Source organism: Agelaius tricolor, unplaced genomic scaffold (genome assembly GCF_023055355.1).
Source record: "Agelaius tricolor isolate 1412-34295 unplaced genomic scaffold, bAgeTri1.0.p SCAF_16, whole genome shotgun sequence".
In the NCBI taxonomy this organism is placed as follows: Eukaryota; Metazoa; Chordata; class Aves; order Passeriformes; family Icteridae; genus Agelaius; species Agelaius tricolor.
In genome coordinates, this window is record NW_027269276.1 from 13,446,220 (window position 1) to 13,468,262 (window position 22,043).

At 37.7% G+C, this 22,043-nt stretch overlaps 1 protein-coding gene across 8 annotated transcripts in view; it reads left to right on the forward strand.

Moving 5' to 3' along the window:
• Positions 1-22,043, forward strand: part of TCF12 (transcription factor 12) — a 160,901-nt gene that overhangs the window by 43,674 nt on the left and 95,184 nt on the right. For all 8 annotated transcript variants that reach the window (XM_071441604.1, XM_071441607.1, XM_071441606.1 and 5 more), the window contains exons 5-6: positions 359-427; positions 10,944-11,046. In XM_071441604.1, coding sequence (XP_071297705.1) covers positions 359-427; positions 10,944-11,046 — 172 coding nt within the window. The remainder of the gene's footprint in view (positions 1-358; positions 428-10,943; positions 11,047-22,043) is intronic.

The following is a 22,043-nucleotide window of genomic DNA, read 5'->3' on the forward strand; positions in this document are numbered from 1 at the left end:
TATGGTCTTTAGTTTTTGGTTTTCTTTCAACTAATGAGGCAAATTACTGATTCAGGATTTTGAATAACGATAACTTCTGTCTACTCCTACATGTGCTGCTAGACCAGATGTCTCTGAGAAAGAGCAAAAATGAGTGTGTGGCTCTGTATTGTGAGAGCTTAGACTGGTTTCTCGGAAGGCAGGGCAAATCATACACAGCCTTTTACATTTCTAGGTTATTCCTTGTGTTGGTTAACACAGTTTAAGTAAGATGTAATTGTCTTACATGTTCAGCTCTCTAATCCAGTGCTTTTCCCCATTATTTCAATGTAGAATGTTATTCTTGTCCTAATTGTTCTTACTAATTGTCTATTTACAGGAAAATGGCAGTCTTCATGGGAAAAGCTCAGACCTCTCCACAGACATAGAAAAGTTGAAATCTCAAGAGGTACCACTTATTCTTTTCATATTGTGTGTGATTTTCAACTTTTTTTTTAAGTCCATGTGCAGCCTACTACTAGAATTTTCTGTTAAAGGTCACAATATAGTGTTACAATTATTAAGAATTTAAAGTGTTGGCTCACTATTGGCTGGAATTTCCAAAGACACTGAGAGAGAAGCAGTTTTCAAGTGAATAGAACTGGAATTTGGTGATAGTTTAGTGCATACCTGTTGAAGGCTAATGAAAAAAGATGATGGAATACTGGCTAAAGGATATTTTTCCTTCCCAAATCCTGCTGAAGGTCTGTTCAGTTCAGTTTAAATGCTCTGACTGTGGTCAGCAATGGTGTATAAGGAAGAAGTGTAAGTATAGGGCAAATATTTTGCCACCTTTACTGTGTAGTCTCCTAGCACAACCCCAGCTCTTTGCTTAGTTTTCCTGGACAGAGCCAACCTTTTTGACATGGTTCTTATAGCTGTTGGTGGCTTGCTCTCTGCTGTTTGTGAACTTTTCTGGCTTTGGTTACAGTTTGGGCAACAATTACGAGGATTTTGTGCTGAAGCTTAGGGATTCTTTTATCTTGTGTGCTGCCCAGTGATGCAACTGATGGCCACCATGTTCCTGTGTTCCAAATGGTTACTGATTCACTTCATAATTTTTACTCCTTTCCCTGCAAACACCTTTATTTTACAGGCCACTCCTATGCTCAGCCAAGCTGAAGGATTGTCATCTATTGGGTTTTGCTTGTATGGTCACTGCTTCTAACCTGTGCTTGGTTCTTTGGTGCTGTTCCCTGAATCTTTCTGCTCCTTCTGTATAACCTCAGAGTTAGGGTGATTGACTGCATGCTCTAGTCAAGAGGAGGGTGTACCATACATTTCTGCCTCACAGAATGATAGATTCATTCTCTGTTCCTTTCTTACTTGTTGCTAAGTCATGTATTTTTTGATTGCCACTGACCTGTGATGTGATAATGTTCTAAAAACTGTGCAGAAAATTGCACCATAGTTACCACATTGTTATGACATTAGGTTATTTTTGAGCATGTTCATTTAGTATTTATTTACACCAGATTTTATCTGCGCCTTAATTACCAATTTCATGGAAAAAATTATTTGCAAATCTGCAGTAACTTGTAGTTAGGATTATTTAAAAAAAAATTTGCTATGAGGAAACTTTACTGTTTATCCACTCTTTGATTTATTCATGGAATTATTGAGGAGTGTTGGTGTGGGTACAGTTTTTTTGGGGAATTGGGGAAAACATATTGGTAATTTCTTTTCACTGTGAAACCAGAGGTATGTTCCTGTGCTTGGGATTGGGTGTTTGTCATGGGTTTTAATCTTTTCATCAATAATTAATTCAGACAAGAACCTTCTCTCATATGTAATAGCAGTTTATCCTATTTTAAAATTCTCTGGTAAACGCTTATTGAAAGCTAAACCATTCTTCCTTCAATAGTGTCTTGAGGTAACATTAAAGGCAAGGAATTCCAGCAGGCTTGAGAAAACCTCATATAGGAGCCTTGTCTTTTCATTACCTAATGCTAAACAGTGTTCTAATACTGAAAGAACAGCAGGTATTTATGTGTGAATTTGCTGTGATGGTCTTAGATTTGTGAAAAGGTACAAATGGAGACATTAGTGACTTCTATGAGTAGAAATCTCTTTTTGCATACGCCAACTGTTTTGTTAGAAAAATAAATAATATGAAAAGATTCTATTTCGGGGGGTGAAGACAAAAGCAGGAAAGTTTTATTGTTTATAGGAATAATTCAGGAATGGTGGTTGGCAGTCACTGGAATTCTGTGATGTGCTGATGACCTCCCTTACTCTTGAATTGTTGTACTGAAGTCCATATACAATACTGTGTACCAAGTTTGTCTCTTGTGGGGCTTGTTTTAATTCCTAGTCTCCAATCTTGTTTTTACCTTTCTATGTGGAGCTGTGGTGGGTTTTCAGGGAATATCTTTGGTTGATGTATGCAAGTCTCTCCCTTATCTGAGTGCTATAGAGCTACAGATGTTATTGCCAGTGTTCATATTGCCTTGCACTAGAAGAGGAGCTCTCAGTGTGTTTTGCAGAGGGTGGTAAAGCTGCTTTTTGAAAGTCTTGCTCTCCTGAGCTCTTTGAAGCATATTCTGAAGTACTTGACTGGAGTACTATGTCTTCTGCACAATAATATATTGCACATTATTATATTGCCCTAGAGCACTTGAAAGTTTTGTCTTCCTGTTGTGAGATGATCCTGACCTTTGTAGCTTGCCTGTGTATTTGCGAGTTGTAATTTGTAGTGTAGCAGCATAGTCACTTTTTTTTGAGTAATTAAACTTTTTTTTTTGTTATAGTGGTTCTTATGGTGTGGCTAATGATTGCTGTTTCATGAGGAATAATGCTCTGTGAGGTTTTCTTTTGTTGTTCTGGTTTTGTCATTACATAAAAGGAGCAATAAAAGGAGCAAGTCAGTTTTTGATCTGTTCAAATTGCAGTCTCCAAATCAAGCCTATCTGAAATGTTTTTCATAAGACATTTCCTTGATGGATTTCCTTTTTATATATACACACATAATAATTGTAACTGTTAAAAATTTAGCATAAATTAGCTGAGGCATTTTTCTTCCAAAATCTCAACTGTGGGTGTTTCAAATAATTTGCACCATGTACATTGCACTAAAAGCTGTGAGTGTACATTTTGACCTGATTTAACATGAATCTAGTTTCAGTGCTGAGGATGCAGTTTATCCTCCTGTTCCTTTACATAACTCTATGTATTTGATTGAAGCCAGAGTGGAACTGATCAAGATAGCACTGTTAGATTAGATGGTTTTGTAGCATCAGGCAACAGGTTCTTCCCTCTACTGTCTGTAAAATACTCAGACATGAATTGGAATCTGAAATGCTTTATGCCCAAACTACACTCCCTCGCTCCAAGTAGTACTTTTAATTTACAAAGAAGTAAAAAAGTAGTAATGAGATAGCAGGTTTTGAAATGGTATTTTATACCTCTTAATCTCAGGTACATAACAAGAAGGGAAGCTGTTAAATAGCAAAACAAGACAAGAGGGACACAGAAACACAGTGTTATCAAGTCTGTTGTATTTGTGTCCTTTTTGTCCTCTGATTTATTTTTTTTTTAATGGGGGAGGGAGGTTGTTTGGTGATTCTGCTGCTGGTTATTTGCTTTTCCTGATGTATTCTACAAGGTAGATGATGATTCACTGTGGAATTAAGCCCAAATTAAGTATTCCATATTTAGTGCTCAGGAAACTTACAAATGCAGCCTACTTTATAATTTGATTTACAAGTAGTATTTTTCAAAGCAAGTTCTGTTTTTAAAATTCTGAATGCTTTAGTCAGGTTTTCAAGTATCTTCTTTAAGCATTTGTTGTTTGTCTGTTGGCTATGCTTGTATCATTTTATCTCCTGGTTTATAGCTTAGATAAGAGCTAGAAAAATCTGGTTTCCATCATATTAATTTTTCATTTCATCTATATTGGAGAAGTGGATCTTTTGGTTGTGGTTTTTGTTTTGTTTTTATTGCAACTACCTACCACATTGGAATTAGCATTGGAATCTGTTCACAAATTAGTTTTCCATGTGGCCAGGGAATTGTCCTATTGCATATCATGTTGATATTTGTCTCACAGGAGTTTAGAGAGGTGTAACGGGCTATTGGGTTTAGCTGTTTAAAATCAGATTTGGCACTCAGTAACTTAACTTCTTGGAAATGGATTTAGAGCTGAAGAAAATGATGTTTATTAAAAAATAAATAACATTCAAAATAAATTTGAAAAAAGAAATAAACCGTGTTTTCAATTGTTCTCCATTCCTGCACACAGTTTTCATGTGTTTCAACTGGATATGGGAAAAGAAGCTAATGAATAGTTTTAGAACTCAGTTACAAAGCATGTTTCTTAGGGTGACACTGAAAAGGTTACTTGTGAAAGCTCTCTTGACTTGTCCCAATATTATGTGAAATCTGGGGTAGTGATACAACATGGCAGGGCAAGGTAACCAAATAACACAAAAAGCTGCATTTCTGTAGTTTGGATATTGCAGTTGAATGTTAATACCTGCTGATGGTTACAGAAAGGGAATCATTTGAAGCTAGAAAGTGGAGCTAGAAAGCTCCTTGTTTCTGGTGTGATTGGGTGGTCTCCATCAGCAAACTGCTTTCATTCCTCTGGTTAGGGAGTATTGTCCAAGCTTCCTGTGCAGCTAAAGGAGATGAGGTTGAAGTCTGGCTGTTCCCCGGGGGCTGGGAGGTGGCAGGCATGGAGCCTGCAGAGGGACATTTGTGTTTGTTTCCTGGCACACCAGACAGGCCTCAGCTCAGTCCCCTCGTGTTTGGATTGTAGTGGGCAAATGAGAGGAACATGGGTGGAAGGAGTGTGGGGTGACTCCCATCACCATCATCCATCTGTCCAGACTTCCTGAGAGGAGTTTGGTCATTGCTTGGAAACAACATTGTTCCCACTGATAGTTTGCTGTGAGATGGTTCATGATTTAAATGGAGTTATGGCCATGACCTGTGCCAATGTGATGTTTCTTGATTGTTCTTGTTCACTTGAAGTCAGTGAATATAGTGCAAGTGATCCTCAAGGCAAAAAGGAAGAGTACTCCTCTCTGGATTTATTTTTAGCTTACCTTAATTTTTGCACCATTCTTCCTGATCTGTGTGCTCAGTACACCAAGCCAGGTTTTTGGCTCTCTAGCCTTTTCTCTAAGAGCTGTTGACAGATAGATTCAATGACTAAAAATACTCTTCTTTTTCTTTCTTTCTTTCTTTTTTTTTTTAAGGTTGTGTGTTTCTGGAATTATTCAGAATCATAGAATCCATAATCTTTTAAATTCACTAGGACATGTTGGCATGGCTTTTGTACAGAGCCTCTTGTCTAACCTTCAGTCAGTGACTCAGCGCAGTGTTCCTGGATGTAGTCAGTCTCTCTGGTCTGTCCGTCTGTCTCTCACCGCCTCTGCATCTTGCTTTCTTTCCTCACTTCTCCCTGCCCCCTTGTGTTTTTTCCCCTTCTTGTTTGTCTGTAGAACTTTCAGATTAGTTTGGAGAGCCAGATAATCCAAAATAAAGTGGATTTTAGCAGTAGCTTCACTCGTTCATTTACACATTAGTCATTTGGATGACTGTTGCCTGATTCATAAGTTCATTGCCAAATTTAGCTTGCAAGGGATCTCAGTATTCCTGAGCTTTAAACAATTAATATTTGTTATTTAAAGTCAGCCAAACTATAAAACTCAAGGAATTGAAAGCAGCATTCATTAAACTTAATCTTTTGGTCTGCAGCCACGTCAAACTGTGAACTCAACCATTCATTTTAGTGGAATTTTAATGTCTTAAGTTTAAAGGCAGTAATTGAGCTATATTGTAAATTGCTAAAATGCAAATACGTGCTTAGTGATCTGGCAGCTTGGTTACGAGCCTTAGATTTTGGTCTGTTCCCAGGGACTTGTGTAGGAGAGGGCTTGGGGCTAAGGGAGGAGAAACAAACAAAACCCCTGTTATCTCTAGTCTAGTGGACTTGAGCAAATGAAATGCTGTGGAGCAGTCAATTGTACAGGGAGGACAACTCAAGGAGTTGAGTATGAGCTCAATAAGTGCATAGGAAAATGGTGTGCCATGTAGTGACAGTGTCTTCTCCCTTTTTCACGTTTTACCCTGAAGTAGAAACAAGATGTTGTGGTTATTTAAAAACAAAACAAAAAACCCTACAACTTGATTTAGGGTCAGGAGTACAATTCTGCTTATGCATGGACAAACACTGATGTGACTTCAGAAAATAATTGCTAAGGGACAATAGGTTTTTGTTTTTGAAGGGGAAGTAAAAGGGAGAGGATTAATCCCACAGAAAACCTGGAACCAGTGCAATGAAACAGGGCAGGGACAGTGAACTGGGAAAGGTTTTTGACTTGTTCTTAGGTGACTTCTGTAATTAAATTTAACCAAAATGACAGAACTTTAATGGTCATTGAAATACATTGAATTTTAGGAGGTTAATTACCACTGTATTTGTAAAATGGGCACAGACTCATTGTGTCATGATTTGGTAGGATAAACATGCCTGGTAAGCAATGTGTTTACTCTGGGTGTATGGTTGGGGATTTTTTCCATTTTGTCTTTTGAGTCTTCTAGAATAGTACATTATGTAAGGTAATTTTCAGGTGTCCTGTGTACAAGTATTAATGATTTTGTAAATAGTGTCAGATTTTTAATTGGTTTGGCTGTGTTAGCATCCCTGTGCTTGGAAAATCCTGATCCAGATAGAGTCTAAATCACTTGGGCACTTGGGGCACCTTACCTAGAAGAGGTAGGAAGAATGTTACAACTGGGATTTTTAAATTAGTGGACTTTATTTACTGGAATGATTAGAGAACATCATTCTAATCCAGTGAAATCCCTGAAAAACTAAGAAAGAGCATGCAATGTTGAGAGTGCCTTCACTACTCAGTTCAATTGCAGTACTAGTTAGTAGTAGTAGTCTTTCAGCTGCATTTCATCACAGGTATTATTAGTGGACAATACTCGTTGTTTTTACTTGTAGATGTATCTGACTTGGTCTTTCTGATCACAAACATTCAGTCAGACTGAGATCCAAGGAGAGGCCTGTGCAAAGTGAACAGTGACAACATTACAAAATGCTGTAAGGGAACAGGTAGCCCCATTTGCACTTTATTTGGGCTATAACAGTACAGAAAGAGAAGTTTTGTCTTCTTTAGGAAAGCTAAAACTTGCTTTTGTAACAGCTGTGTGAGAGGTTGGAACAAGCAAGACAGTGTTGAGTTTACAGCTATGTCATTAAATCATAGTCAAAATCGTTTTGCTTTCTGCAAGCAGAAAAAATGCCCTCAGCTATCTATAATCCCTTCAGAACAAAGTGCTCAAAACAGGAACCAAATTTGTCCAGTAACTCCTATTTTGTAGACTTTAGCCAGTTATTTGCTAAACAGCCCAGGTGTGCACTGCTGTATAGTAATCCGTGGGTAGGTTTGCTGAGGAGGCACAGAGGCAGAAATGAGCGTGTGTATTCAGCATGCAATGTCTCTTTCCAGCCTTTCTGTGTTAAACGTGCCCTGCAGGTAACAGGAGGTAGAAATGCTTCAAAGGGCTTTGGAAGCCCACCTGTGGTCCAAAGAATGACCTCACCAGCCAGAATAAGCACCATCAAATAGCTCTTCCCAAGAGGGGAGAGTAACTTTTGGCATGACTCATTAGTTCCTTTTTCTGCTTGCAGTCTGTATCAATCCAGCTATATTTAAGTGAGCTTGGCTAGATTAGTCTTCAAAATTGTCAGGAACTGAGATTTCCTGCCTTTCTCAGAAAGGAAGAATGAAATTTGGCAGTCTGTATTATTGAGTCCTGCTTAAAACACGGATTTGAAAAGGGGCTCTGATAGAATGTCATGTAAATCCCTCCCTGCCATCTTCTGCTGCTTTTGCCATGAGGGATGAGCTCACATGCCAGCTGATTGTCTTCTCTTCATTACTCAGTCACACAAGTGGGGTGTGTCTTAAAAGCCAGTGTCCTTCATTGGTGTTCCAGACTTTTTAAGGCTTTCAACTGTGTTCTTCTTTGAGCAATAAGCAGATGTTGTCGATTTGCGCTATTGTATTTGTTCAATACATTTTTGAGCTTTGATTGTATGACTAGAAGCTTCCAGTAGCTTTTCAGAAGCTATTGGAAGCTTCTAAAGTTTTATCCATGGTTGGATACAGCTCTTCCCAGTAGTAGTAGTAGTTGCTGTTTACTCTGTTGGTTAACAATACAGATGTAAGAGCAATGAATGGTAAGAGGAATGCAATTTTATTTGAAGTACAGCTTAAATGTGAAGAATGCTCTGAAAAAAACTCTGTAATTTAAATCACTGTCCTTGGAGCTCTTCTGATTTTTCTCCATTTGCTTTTGTGAATTGCAAAATTTGTTAAATCAAAACTGCACGTGTTTGTGGTTATTTTGTATTCATTTAGTGGGGGTGAGTTATTTGTAGGAATCATCCCAAGGTTTCTAATCCAAACAGAGCTCTGTGGCATGAGTTGATAATCCATAACTGAATACTGAGACTGAGGAACTGAGGTGTCAGGCAGGGTGGCCAAGGTGAAACCTCTTTACATTGGTCCACTCTAGGTGAAGGCATAGGTTACAATTTGCACGAGTGTGAATTCTCAAGTGGCAAATAATGAAATGCCTGATACAATTAATTTTAAGAATTGCATTAAAGTCCAGAAAAGACCAATTCTACTTAAAGGGCTTGCATATCCCTTCGTACATTTTCACCCTGTATACCAAATGCTTTGTTTTGAATGGCTTTGGTGTTGTGAAGGACAACCCTGAGTATTTTCCAGGTAGATGAAGTAGCTGATTTGTCTGGTAGTATGGAAGTACAACTTGGATTTGTGGTAATTGGTTGCAAGTGCATTCTGGGAAACTGAGAGGCTATAAGAAAAGAACATGATGTCAAGTATTCTTCACAGGAATTTTGATGATAGAAGGAAGAATATTCATTTTTGTGCGAACCACCCACCCAGTTCTCCAGTCCCCCTATTTTGTGAGGAGACATGTAATATTAACATGGGGAGGAGCATGAAGAGTCCTGTGCATTAGATAGATTGTGATGCATTATGTGCAGCTGTATATTAAATGAGTCTTACTTGTGTTATATTTTCAGTACTTATCTTAGTTACTCTGTGAATATAGATGTCTTAAAGATTGCAGTTTCTGGGCCTTGTTTGGGCACCACTTGCTGAATGTCTGAGATATGGATCTTCTTTTATCACTGATAGTGTCCTTTATAGTTTCTTTCTTTTAAAAATAAAGTAGAGCTAAAATCTTAGGGAAAAAGTTTTTAAAAAACAAGCATGATAAGGAGTAAAAACAGAGATGTAAATACAAAGCTACACAGCTACCTACTTAGGACCTGTGGTTTTGGTCCTATATTTGCAAATTTTTGTTTCTTTATTCAGCAGATTTAATTTCTTTCTTGTTTCATTTCAGCATAAAAATAAACCACATGTGGTGACCTTAGCTAGGAGCCACTCCATTTCCTCAGCAGCTGCTGTTCCACGCTGCTTGTCTGACAGACGGGGCTAGGTCACGCTTTCCAGAGGACACCCTTGTGGTCATAAGCAAGTTGTAAATGTCACTAAGATTGTTTCTGGATGCCTATCACAAGTGTATGGGCGATTGTGAGGCAGATGAAGTCAGCCAGAGCTGCAGAGGGGAGCTGGGTCTGGGGAAGGATTGCTGTGCAGCCCAGCAGCAGCAGGAGTGTGCCACGCATCCCTAAGCAGCAGCAGGGCTGTGACAGTCCTTTAGCCCTCACTTAGCAGCCCTTTGGTAGAACTGACAGCACGCCTGCAAAGATAGGGAGGCCTGTTTCAGCCCCATTAATGTTGGCTTGAATGTGAGCCTGCGGTCTGGAGAAATGATAAATGTTCAGTGATTGATGATTTTATAGTCCCAGGGCACTTGCCATGGTTTCTGGTAGCTGTGAACAATTTTCCCTCCTCTCTTAATTAGGCCTCAGCTTTAGGTTTCTGAACGAAAAGTGACTAAGTGTGAATTGTAAGATAAGGTTTACACAATATTTTTCAAAACTTTGGCTACAAAGGAAGTACAATTTTGAGTGCCAGGTCTTTCATGTTTTGTATAGAATAAGTGATTCAGCGTGCATTTGGTAAGTCTGAAGGGCAAATGGCATATTCATACCTTTATATGGAAAAGCTGGTGGGATTTCAAAATGTCTTGGGGAGAGCTTTACGTAACCGGGTTAATTAAAGAATATCTACATCCAAGGACTTCTTTGTTTTCCATCTCCTCTGCCTTTGGTGTCAGCTTTCAGTAAGCCAGTACTTCCTGGCTGTGCAAGGGGCGCTCCAAGCCTGGTAAGCTGCCTGTGCTGATGGCAGAAAAATGCAAAAAAGTCTTTCAGTGCTTGGTTGCAAATTGGGTGACAAAGTTGTTAGTTTAATCACTATATGGAAGTAAACCTTTTGTCAGTGAGCTGTGCTGGTTAGTAATGTGATAGTGTCAAAATGCCTATTAATCTGTAACATTAAATGCAGGCTGCAAGAAGAAATGGAATTTGTTCTCATCTGCACCAGCATTTTCTCTTACATTAGTGACTCTTCCTGAACTTTATACTGACTTTTATTAATGCAAGCAGAAAGCTTAGGAAAAAAAAAGTTGTAAGTTCTTCAGACTAATTTTACTCTCTGTGGTTAGTGACTTTTAGCACTAAGAGGATTCAAATATCAAAATATCTCTGTATTATTCAATTTTTAGAAGTCTTGTCCATGAGGACACAGCTTATTAAGAAACTATGTGGTTTCTTTTTGATGGGGAGAAAGTAATATGTGGGCAGAGAGTAATTTCTGTGAGATAGACCTGAAAGCCAACTTTTGTGATTAATGACCAATTGTGACTCTGCACATTTAATTAGGAAAGTGTCATTACACTCAATTAGCAGGGCTGCCAAATAATCTGTTTAATACTCTGGTCTTTTTTTTCTCTAGGGTTTTGCAGACAGTCCTCATTACAGTGATCACTTGAATGACAGTCGATTAGGGCCTCATGAAGGATTGTCCCCGACACCTTTCATGAACTCAAATCTGATGGGTAAGTAGGTAATTCTTTACGAGTATCCCCTCAAAGCCTCTTTGGTCAGAAAGAGACATTTTTCATTCCCTTGTCTAGGCCTGACATGTCAAGCATCTGGAAGTTGCTCTGTTTCTCATAGCAACACTGACTTTCCTATTCAAATCTTTTTATGTTGGGTGAGTTCCTCAGAAAGGCCTTTTTAGAAGAAGGAAATACCAAGATTTTCTTAAATTGATCTAGAAAGCTGATATATTTTGATGTAAATTCTAAATTATTTTCAAGGTTATTTTCCTTAATGTTGTTTGAGAAGACATTTATGCTGATTTTTTATTTGCGCATTTAAAGGTTTTTTTTTTCCCCCTAACATTCAATTCCTGAACTATCTACCAATTTATTGTAGGCTTCCCTTCAGGTAATAATTTGAGGGCTTGCTTCTTACTTTTAATTTTCTAATTTTTTTGATATTTGTTGTATTAGAAACTCTGTCACTTGTAAGAAATAGATGGAAACTCCTGCTTCCAGACCTGTTTAACATTTTCTGCTTTTGAAACTGAATAAAAAAAGGAAGCAAATGGTGTATTGTGGCCTTAGGTATTGAAACCTTTCTTTCATTGCCTACACTTCGTGTTACCTGGAACAGGCTAATGTGTTGATGGCATTGGTTGAAAAATCTCCTTTTTTGTGTCCAGTTTGGAACATAAAACTGTTGATTTCAAAATATTTAATTTTGAAATGCATGGTCTTGGGACCATTTTTGTTTTGTATCTTAGATTTCAGGATGACTCTGAATATTTGTTCTGAATTTCTACATTTCACATTGTTTCATTTCTATATTCCCCATCTTGTAGACATGACCTATTTTGTGATCTCAGTATTGTCCTTTTAAGACATAGCCATGGTAATCTAAGTGGATTACCTAAATCCAAATCCTGGTGGTCTGCAATTTCTTTTGGAAATCTTTCTACTTTGCTCAGTCTTTGTTTACTACTTCAATTTTCTCTGAAACAGAGACAGACAAAGCTCAGCTATTGCTGAAAACAATTTTTTGTTTAAACAAAGAATTTTGTTGAAACTTCATATATAAAGCTGAAAACAGGCAATTTTAAAATGCCCATCTCTGTAGACTGTGATTAGAGAAAGGACATTGGTCAATTGGTCAATGATACTTCTATCTGAAGACAGCAAAGCTAAAATGTAGCAGTTATCAAGATAAAGCAAAGTAGATTTTCCCTGAATAATCTTTCAAACATGTTGTCTTTCTTTTTTAGCAGAAAGTTAAAAAGACAAGTTCCTTCTATTGCTTCTCCAGTATTTTGATCAGTAGCATGTGTGGAATGTCTCTAGGCATTGTAGCTGATACTGATTTTATGTTAGAAAAATATATATAGCAAAGTTTGATTTCTTTTTTAATTCATGCTACCAAAGGCAAATTAATTGCTCATGTTATTAATTTAAGCCATTCAATTTCTAAACAATATATGCCTTTAAATATGTGAAAAAAAATTGGTGCGACTATATCTTCTTGGCTTTTCATTTTTATTGAACAGATGATTCTATTAGACATAATAGAATTACATCATTAATACAGATTTGAGAAGAAGCCTCCATTTAAATGGTTTTGTGGAGAGGATTAACAAATAGCAAGATATGTATGTGTCAGTCACCCAAAGCTGCTGAGAACTGAAATAGTTTTGTAAAGCTTTGTGGCTAAGAGTTCTTAGGGATTTTATTTTCTTGGGGTAAAAGTACTTAATTTCCTTCTATATGCAGCCAAGAATTATAGAAAGCTTTCTGTATGTATCTCTAAGATATGTTCACATCAAAATTCTAAAAGTATGCCTTTAAAAGTATTCCACTTGTGGTATTTGGCTTGTCATAACAAAAAATTATGTTCATTTGACTTATGTTACTGTATTGAGTGCAGCTTTGTTTATTACACCTTCACATCATTCATTTTTGCATTGTATTTTAATTGATGGTGAAAGTTTGGAGAGAGGAATGATAAAAGCTACATGAAAACATAGAGTACTCCTTTTCTGTGTGGTACTGCTGTCTGTGTTTATAGTTTCTTTATCAATTATTGAAAAGAAAAATGATAATTCTTCTAAAGTTTTTTTGGACAAAAAGATGTCATACAGTTTTTGAATATTAAATTGTGGACATGTTCCCATGAACAGAATGAACACTTATTTTATTAGCTAATGTAGGCATATGATATTTAAGGCATTGGTTCATCATTTTGTGATCTTTGGAGTTTAAAAGGAGATGGAGGGAGGCTAAGAACAGGAACTTGATGAGCTTATAGGAAATATCTCACTAGCTTATAGCAGTGATTGAGCATCTGGGGTTCCACAACCAAGATCTAAGAAACACAGCCCTTCCCAAAATTTTATCACAACTGAAATACATTTCTGAAATAGTTAAAAACTATTAAAAAAGAAGAAGAGAGAGCGACAACATATTTCACCATTGCTGTCAACACTTAAGAGTACCATTAAAAGAAAGAATTGTGTGTCAAGGGGATGTTGTTGTTTTGTGTATTATGTTCAGCCGTAAGCATATTTGCCTGAAGAGATAGTGGCTTATAAAGTGCCACTGTCTTTCATGATGGAGCTCTCAAACATTTTAATGATCTTGTACATTGCAAAAGAGAGAAATTTTGTCTAACAAGAGTTGATAATGATTCAATAATGAACAATTTACCACAGAAAGATGCATTTCCATATTCATTTAGATATTTTTTGAAGTGTTTTGCAGAGGAAGTAAAGCTATTATGCTGGATTGGTTAGTGTTCTTCACTAATGAATTCCAGAATTATCGTGTTGATTTGGTAGTATAAAAAAAGAAGGGCAGTTACTTATATTTTGAGTAAAACCACTGAATCCTCTTGGGACCAGCATAGTCTGTTGGTATCCATAGAGATATGTAGAAAATCAGGCAAAGATATATTGGTGGTATTGTAGCTCCATTTAGACTTGATAATCTTTGCTTATTCAACACTTCTCTTTTAATTACATTCTAGAAAACTATTCACAAGGATATGAGATTCTTTTCTCTGTAATTATGCTGCCTTTTAGTACTCTGCACTTGCAAGGAGAGGTCAGTTTTTGCTAGGACCCTTCAAGCATGTGGTATTGTATCGTCTGTTGTACTGTTCCCTGGACTTTATTCTCCTGAGCTTTTTTACTACTACTTACTGGGAAGAAAGAAAGCAGATTATTCTTGAATATAGCTTAAAGGGGTTTTTGTTGGTCTGTCTTGAAAATTTGAAGTGGGTGAATTACTTTCTTTTGTGTGCCTGTCTTTCCACAAGAGGTAGAAAGGATAACAGCCAAACTTTTGTGCTCCACGTTCGTCGTCTGTGTACTGCACAGCTCCACAAGGTTGTAAATGACAAAAAGTCATTAAAAAATTTAGTCAATAGTAAGTGAAAGAACAGTGGTTGAATATCAGCTTGCCATGTTGAAATCAATCTCTTGAAGTAGGAAGAGAGATCATTCTTCCAAGTGTTCTTTCTAATCCATTTCCTTGTTTTGTCATTATTTCTTTAACTAGTTCCTTTAAAGTTTAATTGGGTTACATTTTAGGTGTTTCTGTTTCATCTAGGTGTTCCTGAGCTAGCAGCAGGGTTTGAAGACCTGTCAATGAAATCAGAGATTCTGAATGTATGAAATCAGAGGATTTTAGATTATCTGCCTCATTTCCCACTGACCCCAGTAGATCAGCTGCAGGTTGCAGTTAGTAGTTTAGTTCATACCATCTGGTGATTTTGTAACTCTCACCTCTGTTAGCATCCTGGTGGCTTTGCTTCTCTTCCTAACAAGTTTCTGCTGGGTAATGCTGTGGTGCTTTCTTATGGCCAGCATTAAGAGATGGAAGGACTGACCATGCAGAGAAGCCAAGACACAACAGTTGGTATTTACAAGGTGGGAGTAGAAACTTGTTACAATAATTAGAGCTATAAATTATTCTGATTTTTAATAAAAATATAGCTTATTTTACTGTTTAAAATGTGAATGTAAAGGGTAAGTCTGATTCTTCTCATGTTTAAAATAAATAGGTGAAAGAAGCAAAGGTAGTACTGGCAGAGGGAGGTAGAGTAATACATGTTGGGGTTTTTGCAGTGAAACTTCTCTGCCATTGGCTGTACTTGATGCACTTGGGTTGCTTGGGTGGTTTGTCATCAGGCATCACAAAACAGGGTTTGTGAGTAAATTACATCTCCATCCACCATGGATTTTACCTTCTCTTACTGCTTAGCAGTCTTGTTCCAGTGTAGCAGGGATTAGTAGGTGTGTGCTGGGCAGAAACTGTTGGGTGAAGGGTGGCAGGAGCAGAGAGGTGCTTCATGGGTGGCAGCCACATTTTCAGAGTTTTCAAAGCTAATCTTTGGGTTACTGTGAAACTCACAGTGGGTTTTGTTATTAATAATATCAATGAGAGATCAATATCTGAATTGGGATGCCTCCTGGTTTGAGAGTTACTATTAATTTAATTTACTTGATTGCCTGATTGTGCAGGTTTCTAAGAATGCCTGGGCTTCTGTCAGTGCATCTTTCAAACTGAAATTACTGCCTTAATTTTTATTGTAAAATCTATTATTTGCCTTGTAATTTAAGCCCTTCAGCTGGCTTGGATAGAGTAGTGAGTATTTTTAAAGTTGAACACGGGAGAGGCATTTTTGAAACAACATGGTAAATAGCTGAAGCCTCTGTAAACCTTCCAGTACTGACACAGTTCTTGAACAGCTGATACAAGCCTTTAAAACCATAATTTGTGAAAGGTTATTCTCAGTAAAAGGAGAGGCTTTTGAACTTTAAAATACAATTAAAAGAAGATGTACATCTGAATTGGTACTCAGTTAAGAATCTAACTAATCTTCAGGAAAATTGCTAGTTCTCTTCCTCAGTAACCCTTCAATAAAAGAATTTTGAAATTGAAGAGAGACATCTTGTTATCAAATGATTTTATAATGATGAAAGCAATAGTAGCAAACCAGCAAGGGTAAATAGTTGTTAAAATGGCACACATTAAGAACGATGCCATTATAGTTTTTGCTAGGAATCTTGTCTTAATTACCTTTTAGGAAGGGAGAGGGCAGATGCAAGCAGGGAGTTGGCAGACTCTCTATTTGTCCAAAATAATAGTTAGATTTCCTTGAATTGCTTTCTATAGTCATTAATATTTCAACACATAAAAAAACCCAAGCATCACAATGGAAATTATCTCCAGAGATATGAGTAATAGCAAGATTGATCTAAAATAATTTATATGCAGTTACATTGTTATTAACTTGGAGAATGGTGGGGACAGAGTATTTTCTATCCTTTGGAGAATTCATTAGGAAGAAAGAGGAAAATGTTAAAAGAAGAAAATGACAAAACAGTGACATAACAAAGATTATGACAAGTCTTTAGTCAGTCTTGTTTTACAGGGCAGTAAGTTGAGAGAAAATTGTAAAAGGATACCTGATAAGCTTCACATATGAAATATTAGTGAGTTTAGAAAAACTTCCCCTAGTAAAAAGCCCATAAGATCATCCACAGTTACAATAAATACTTAGAGGTATTGGTACTGAGTCCACCACAAGGCATAGACTGTAAATTTGCTGAAAAAGTTCCTTAACATTCACTTGACATGACTGTATTGTGCAGTTGCACAGTATTATGTTTGTGTATCATTGAATTGTTTATTGTTTTGGTTATTAGAGCTAAAAATACCAGGATGCTGGCTCACCTCACCCGTGATCTAATACATCATGGCTACTTTTCCCAATGTTGCTGTTGCTTCACCCCAGTAATGCTTCTTGTCTTCTTGCTTCTGATAGGCTTATGTTCTTTTAATAATGAGCATTTTTCAAATCATTGCACATACTGAATCTGGCAAATGGAAGATTTTTGTTTAAGCTCCCTCCTAAGGTTGTTTCTTTTCCTTTTGGGGTATGTCACTCTGTTGAATTGATGCTGGTTTTATATCATATGGATTGGCTAAAAGCCTATTGTGACTTTCATAGTATTTTGGGTTTTATAATGAAATTTCAAACCCAGAGTAACATTTTAAGTTAAATTTCATTTATTTCTTCCTCTCTTCCAGATAATTATTTGAATAATTTACTTCACATATGAATATATTAAACCGCCATAAGTAAATGGAGGTTCCTTTCTGTTTGTTTGTGTTTTGAATGCAGGCAGTCCTTTTGTGCTGGACTGTTTGTGCTGTGTCTGGCTGTGTCCCAGCTCTGGCGTGGTGTGTTGGGCAGAGGCAGCTCTCAGACCTGGGTGACACACTGGTTACTGCCAGCACACAGCCACTGCTCTGTGGGCTGAAGCTTTCTAGAGTTGCAGTGTTTTCTATCTGTTCATACAGTTTCAGATTTATCTTTTTTTTTTCCCCAGGTATTACATTAAATAAATTCCACTCACACCAAAGAATTGCTCTCATCTGCTCTTAATTTTCCTTTTGTGAAAGCTAATGGGTTTCTGGGAAATTAAATTACACAGTCATTTAGTGAAAGTGCTAAGTGCAGGGCATTTTTACCCTTGGGTTTTTGCTCACAAGAGCGTGTGTTAAGCTTAGTTTTCCCTTCTGTTTACAGTAATATTTCAATCAAATCTCTTTCTTAACGTTTCTTTACCGTGGGTAACACACGGAGGCTTCCTCCGCCCGTGGCGAGGGGCTCGTGTCCTTGGTGCTGCTCCTGTAGCAGGTGTCTGCCTGTGCTCCCTGCCCCTGGAGACTTTGATCTCTCTCCTGGTGAGCAGCTGTGGCACGGGGGGGCCCTGGCAGCGCTCCTCAGGTGCTGCTCAGGTGTGGCAGTGCCAGGGAGGTGCGTGGGCACAGCTGCCTGCCCGCTCTCCTGCCCTGGGCAGCTGCGGGCGCGGGGAGGTGAGCAGGGCTGAGCAGGTGTGTGCTGGGCAGCCTTCCCCCCTCCCAGGCACTTCATCCTTAACCATTCCTGAGTATTGTGCACGTTTGCATGATTTTTGTATCTCTGGAGCAGTGTAGGAGTTGTTAGCAGGCTTAGTCTGTAGTGCTGTGGTTCAAGGAAGAACCAGAAAGGTTTTCTTTCTGTCAAGTAAGGAAGTGAATAAATTTGTTCTAGAAAACCCATCAAGTGTATGATTAGACATTGTGCTAGGAAGAGGTGATGATTCCTTTGAAAACCCATCAAGCTGTAGGATGACACATTGCACTAGGAAGAGGTGATGGTTCCTTTTCACTGGACACTACCAGTGCCACAGGTATCTTACAATCCACTTGCAGCTCTGGTGGTGCGTGGGCAGTGGTGGTGCTTGCACTGTGCACTGACGGGAGAAAACAACGGGACCTGGTGCTAATTGTGTTGGAAGATGAAGTGTTGCCTTCTTCAAAATGGTCTCACACTTGAACCCAGATTTTTTGTCATATGAAGTATTTTTGAATTGCCTGTCTCGGAATAAATATGCAAAGTCTGTGGCTTTTACATTTTGAAATATTTTAGTTCTGATAAAATTTGTTCTGCCAAGCTTGGGTTGTAGTTAATGCAGTCTGATACATTTGAGTGTTGATTTATTCACAGTGTACTCTGCCTCTGAAAAGGGGAGTAAATAGTAATCTGATGAAATTTTTAAGTCTTGTATTTCCTCTTTGTTATAACATGTCAGTTTAGCTGCTGCAGGGTATGTTTATCTGTTACAAGGCTCATCAGTGCATGAAATGCTGAAAGGGCATATTTCTCTCCTGTGGTTCCTGCCATCCCTGGGCACTTGTAGATGTGTTCCAGTGGATGGGATCAGCTGGGTGAAGCTGTAGGATTTTAAATTTGAGTCTGTCTGAAGGCGCCAAGCTCCCTTCTAGGGAGGAGGGGTGATTTTTTCCCATACTGGTGATGTAACTTCCCCATGAGGCAGTTGCTTAGGGATCTACATAATACCTATTATCCTGTTCAAATAGGAGGCTGTAGAAAGCTCACTGGTGATTAAAAGATAATTTTGTAATTTTTCATGGCTTGTCTTTGTTTTGTAATAAAGATGTTTGCTTATCGCCAGGTGCATAAAAATCATTTACTTAATCTCTATTTCATTCCATTAATTTTTTTTTTTCATTCTTGCATACATGTAGCTGTAGCCTGGGAGTTGCCAGCAGTCCAGTTTTTAATAAATACAGCAGCCTGTATCCAGTGATTATATTCTGAACTGATCAACCAAAGTGTTCTAACTAGGCTGCTCGTGCCAAAACAAGTGGCTTTTGTGATTTGGGGCATTATAGTATTTGCATTAATATGATTTGAAGTTCTAATAGTTTTCTTTAGAGACTGGGTTTTAGTGAGTCAAATGTTTGTTGCTGCTGGAAACCTGACTTCGTTTAGATAACAAACGTCTTGGAGGGGAAAACAAACCAGATGAAAATAAAAGATGCAGTTTTATTTTTAAGGTGCTTGGGGCTGTTGGACCTCTAATACTGTGATTTTTATGAGTTGCCTGAGCATTTTCCATAGACCTGTAAGATGCTGTAGGTGTGCAGTGCTTCAGCTACGTAATAGATGAACAGGACAAGTACCATCAAAAGAAAACAAAAATTTTAAATTTTATTTTGGTGATAATATCTGGACACGTTCACTTCAATCTAATATTGCACCAAAGTTTTCTTTCAGAAAAGTGGATGAAAAATTTTCATGTAACAGAAATGCGCAAGGACCAGAGGAACAGCAACTCATTCTGTTAAGAGATGGTTATAACTTGCTTTATTTGCCAGGCTCTCTTGGTTGCTGGCTTTTAATGTTTTTTCCTGGAGGCTGTCAGCACTGCAGCTTTCAGACAGGTGTGCAGCTTCTGTCACTGACACGTGTGTGTAAATGGGGTCAGATGAAAATTCTGCAGAGTTATTTCCTTGGCATCCCTGTGGAGGGACACTTGGAGAAATTGTGTGTGTGGCAGCTTCACCAGGATGGCATTTGGTGGAGGGAGGGTGCTGCTTGGTTGGGGTGTTTTTGGAGGGTGCTCACACAGGTCCTCTATCTGAGGATGAAATATGAGGGAGAGTTGATGCATTATTTTATAAGGTGATGTGTTACATACACAATTAAAGAAACTCACACTCTTTGGGTTTGCTGTTACTGATTCTTTTAAAGAAAGCAATAACCATAAATTAAGAGATAAAAAAGGTTCATTGAAGTCAGAATGAGGAAGAAGCACAGTGGTTACTGTTGAGATGACTTGACTGATTTACAAGTTTTTTGTAAAACTGGCAAAGTCTGGCCGTGAGACTTAAAGGTTCCCTACTAGGGAACCAAAGGCAATAAAATATGTAATGTGTAAATGTACAATGTGTAAATTCGAATTGGAATTGTACAGACCGTGGGCAAAACTAGTGCTATGGTCACAATAACTGCAGGGAAATTTTAAATTCCTTCCCATTGTAACAGCGCCCTCTAAAACAATCCTGGCCTTTTGGACACGTGCAATATAAATGAGGCATCTTGCAATATCTTCCTCTTATACAATGGGACATAGAGAGCAGAAGTCTTGAGAGTGATGTGTGACTTTGTTAACAGTCTTGTAAGCTTCAAGACTGATCCCTGGGGTTTGTGCTGAATACCTAAGTGCATGACTGTATCATAACTAACTTTGTATCATGTTTAAAAAATGTTCTGCAGTGATAGGAAGGAGTGTACTTGTATGCTCTTTATCAGGATACTGCAGTTTTAAGTATGTTTGCTCCCTGGTCGGAACAAAGAGAAGTTTGTTGTACTATTTTGACATGATAAATAACACTTCTGTTTCTGATGGAATTAATTTCTTTCCTATTACATCATTTATTTATTTCACATATTGCTGGTCCATTACAAACTGTCACCTCAGATTTAATTTATTTATATATTTATATGAATCCTTGAGGTACTTCCCAGCTTAAACTGATTGATCCGCTAGAATCAAGATTTACAAAAATAAACTCCTTACAGAACCATATTTCTTAAATTATGCCTAACCTGTTTTAAAAGTTGCATTGCATTATGAAATACTATAGGGAATTTTCTGATCATGTAATTCTAACTTCAAAGGAGTTTTCAGAAGCTCCTATTTGAGCTATACTATAGAAAATATTTGGCACACCTTAATATTCTACCTATCAGTCAAAAAATGAGAACTTCTCCCTCATATTTGCAAGTCCTTTTCACTGTAATTTTAGAGGAGATTTCATTTCCTTATGGATGTTCTTTATTATTATACAGCTTCAAGTTTGAAAGATACTGGAATCGGTACAGATATGCTAGATCAGAATCTGAGCTGTTGCTTATTTTCCAGGATACAGTTTTTACTTTATATTTAGACAAATATCATCCTTTCACCATTCACAAATTAGATCTTTTTTCTCTATGATAGGTGAGGTGATTTTTTTTTTCAGCAGTGCTGTGTTCTGTGGTAAAAGATTGGCTAATATATTTTACCATCGCTGAAAAAAAATTTCTTTACATCTTCAGGGATTGATATTTTTAAGATTAAGATAAATTTCACTTGCATTAGTAGCATTCAAAAATCATTTTAGATATAACAAAGCTGAGAAATCCACATGGCTTTTTGTGTGTGTTGCTTTGCTGGGTACTTTGCAGGGTGAGCTGTGGGAGCACAGCCTGCAGTCACTGGTTCATGCAATGCTCTGTTTACCTTGCACCACTACGTTGTTCCTGCCCAGCATAGTGGGGGCTTGAGGGTTATTTTGTTTTGTTTGATTACAGAGTGGTGGGAGGAGGAGCGATGATTGCCTTGTCTTTCTGAGGCTTGGCTGCATTTTTAAAATTTTTTTGTTCACTGCTTTTATTCATCAGTGACAATTTATAAACAGTGCATGTTTCACAATGATTTCAGCCTTGAGTGCCAAACAACTGTATGATTTTGTTCCTTTGTTTGACAGCTATCTGGCACTCAGCCCTGGGCACAATTATAACAAATAGTTTTGTCCAGTATACTTGTATGTTCTTTATTTCAATTACATTTTTGCTATTACATTAGAAATGGATCTTCCTGGAAATGTGGTTC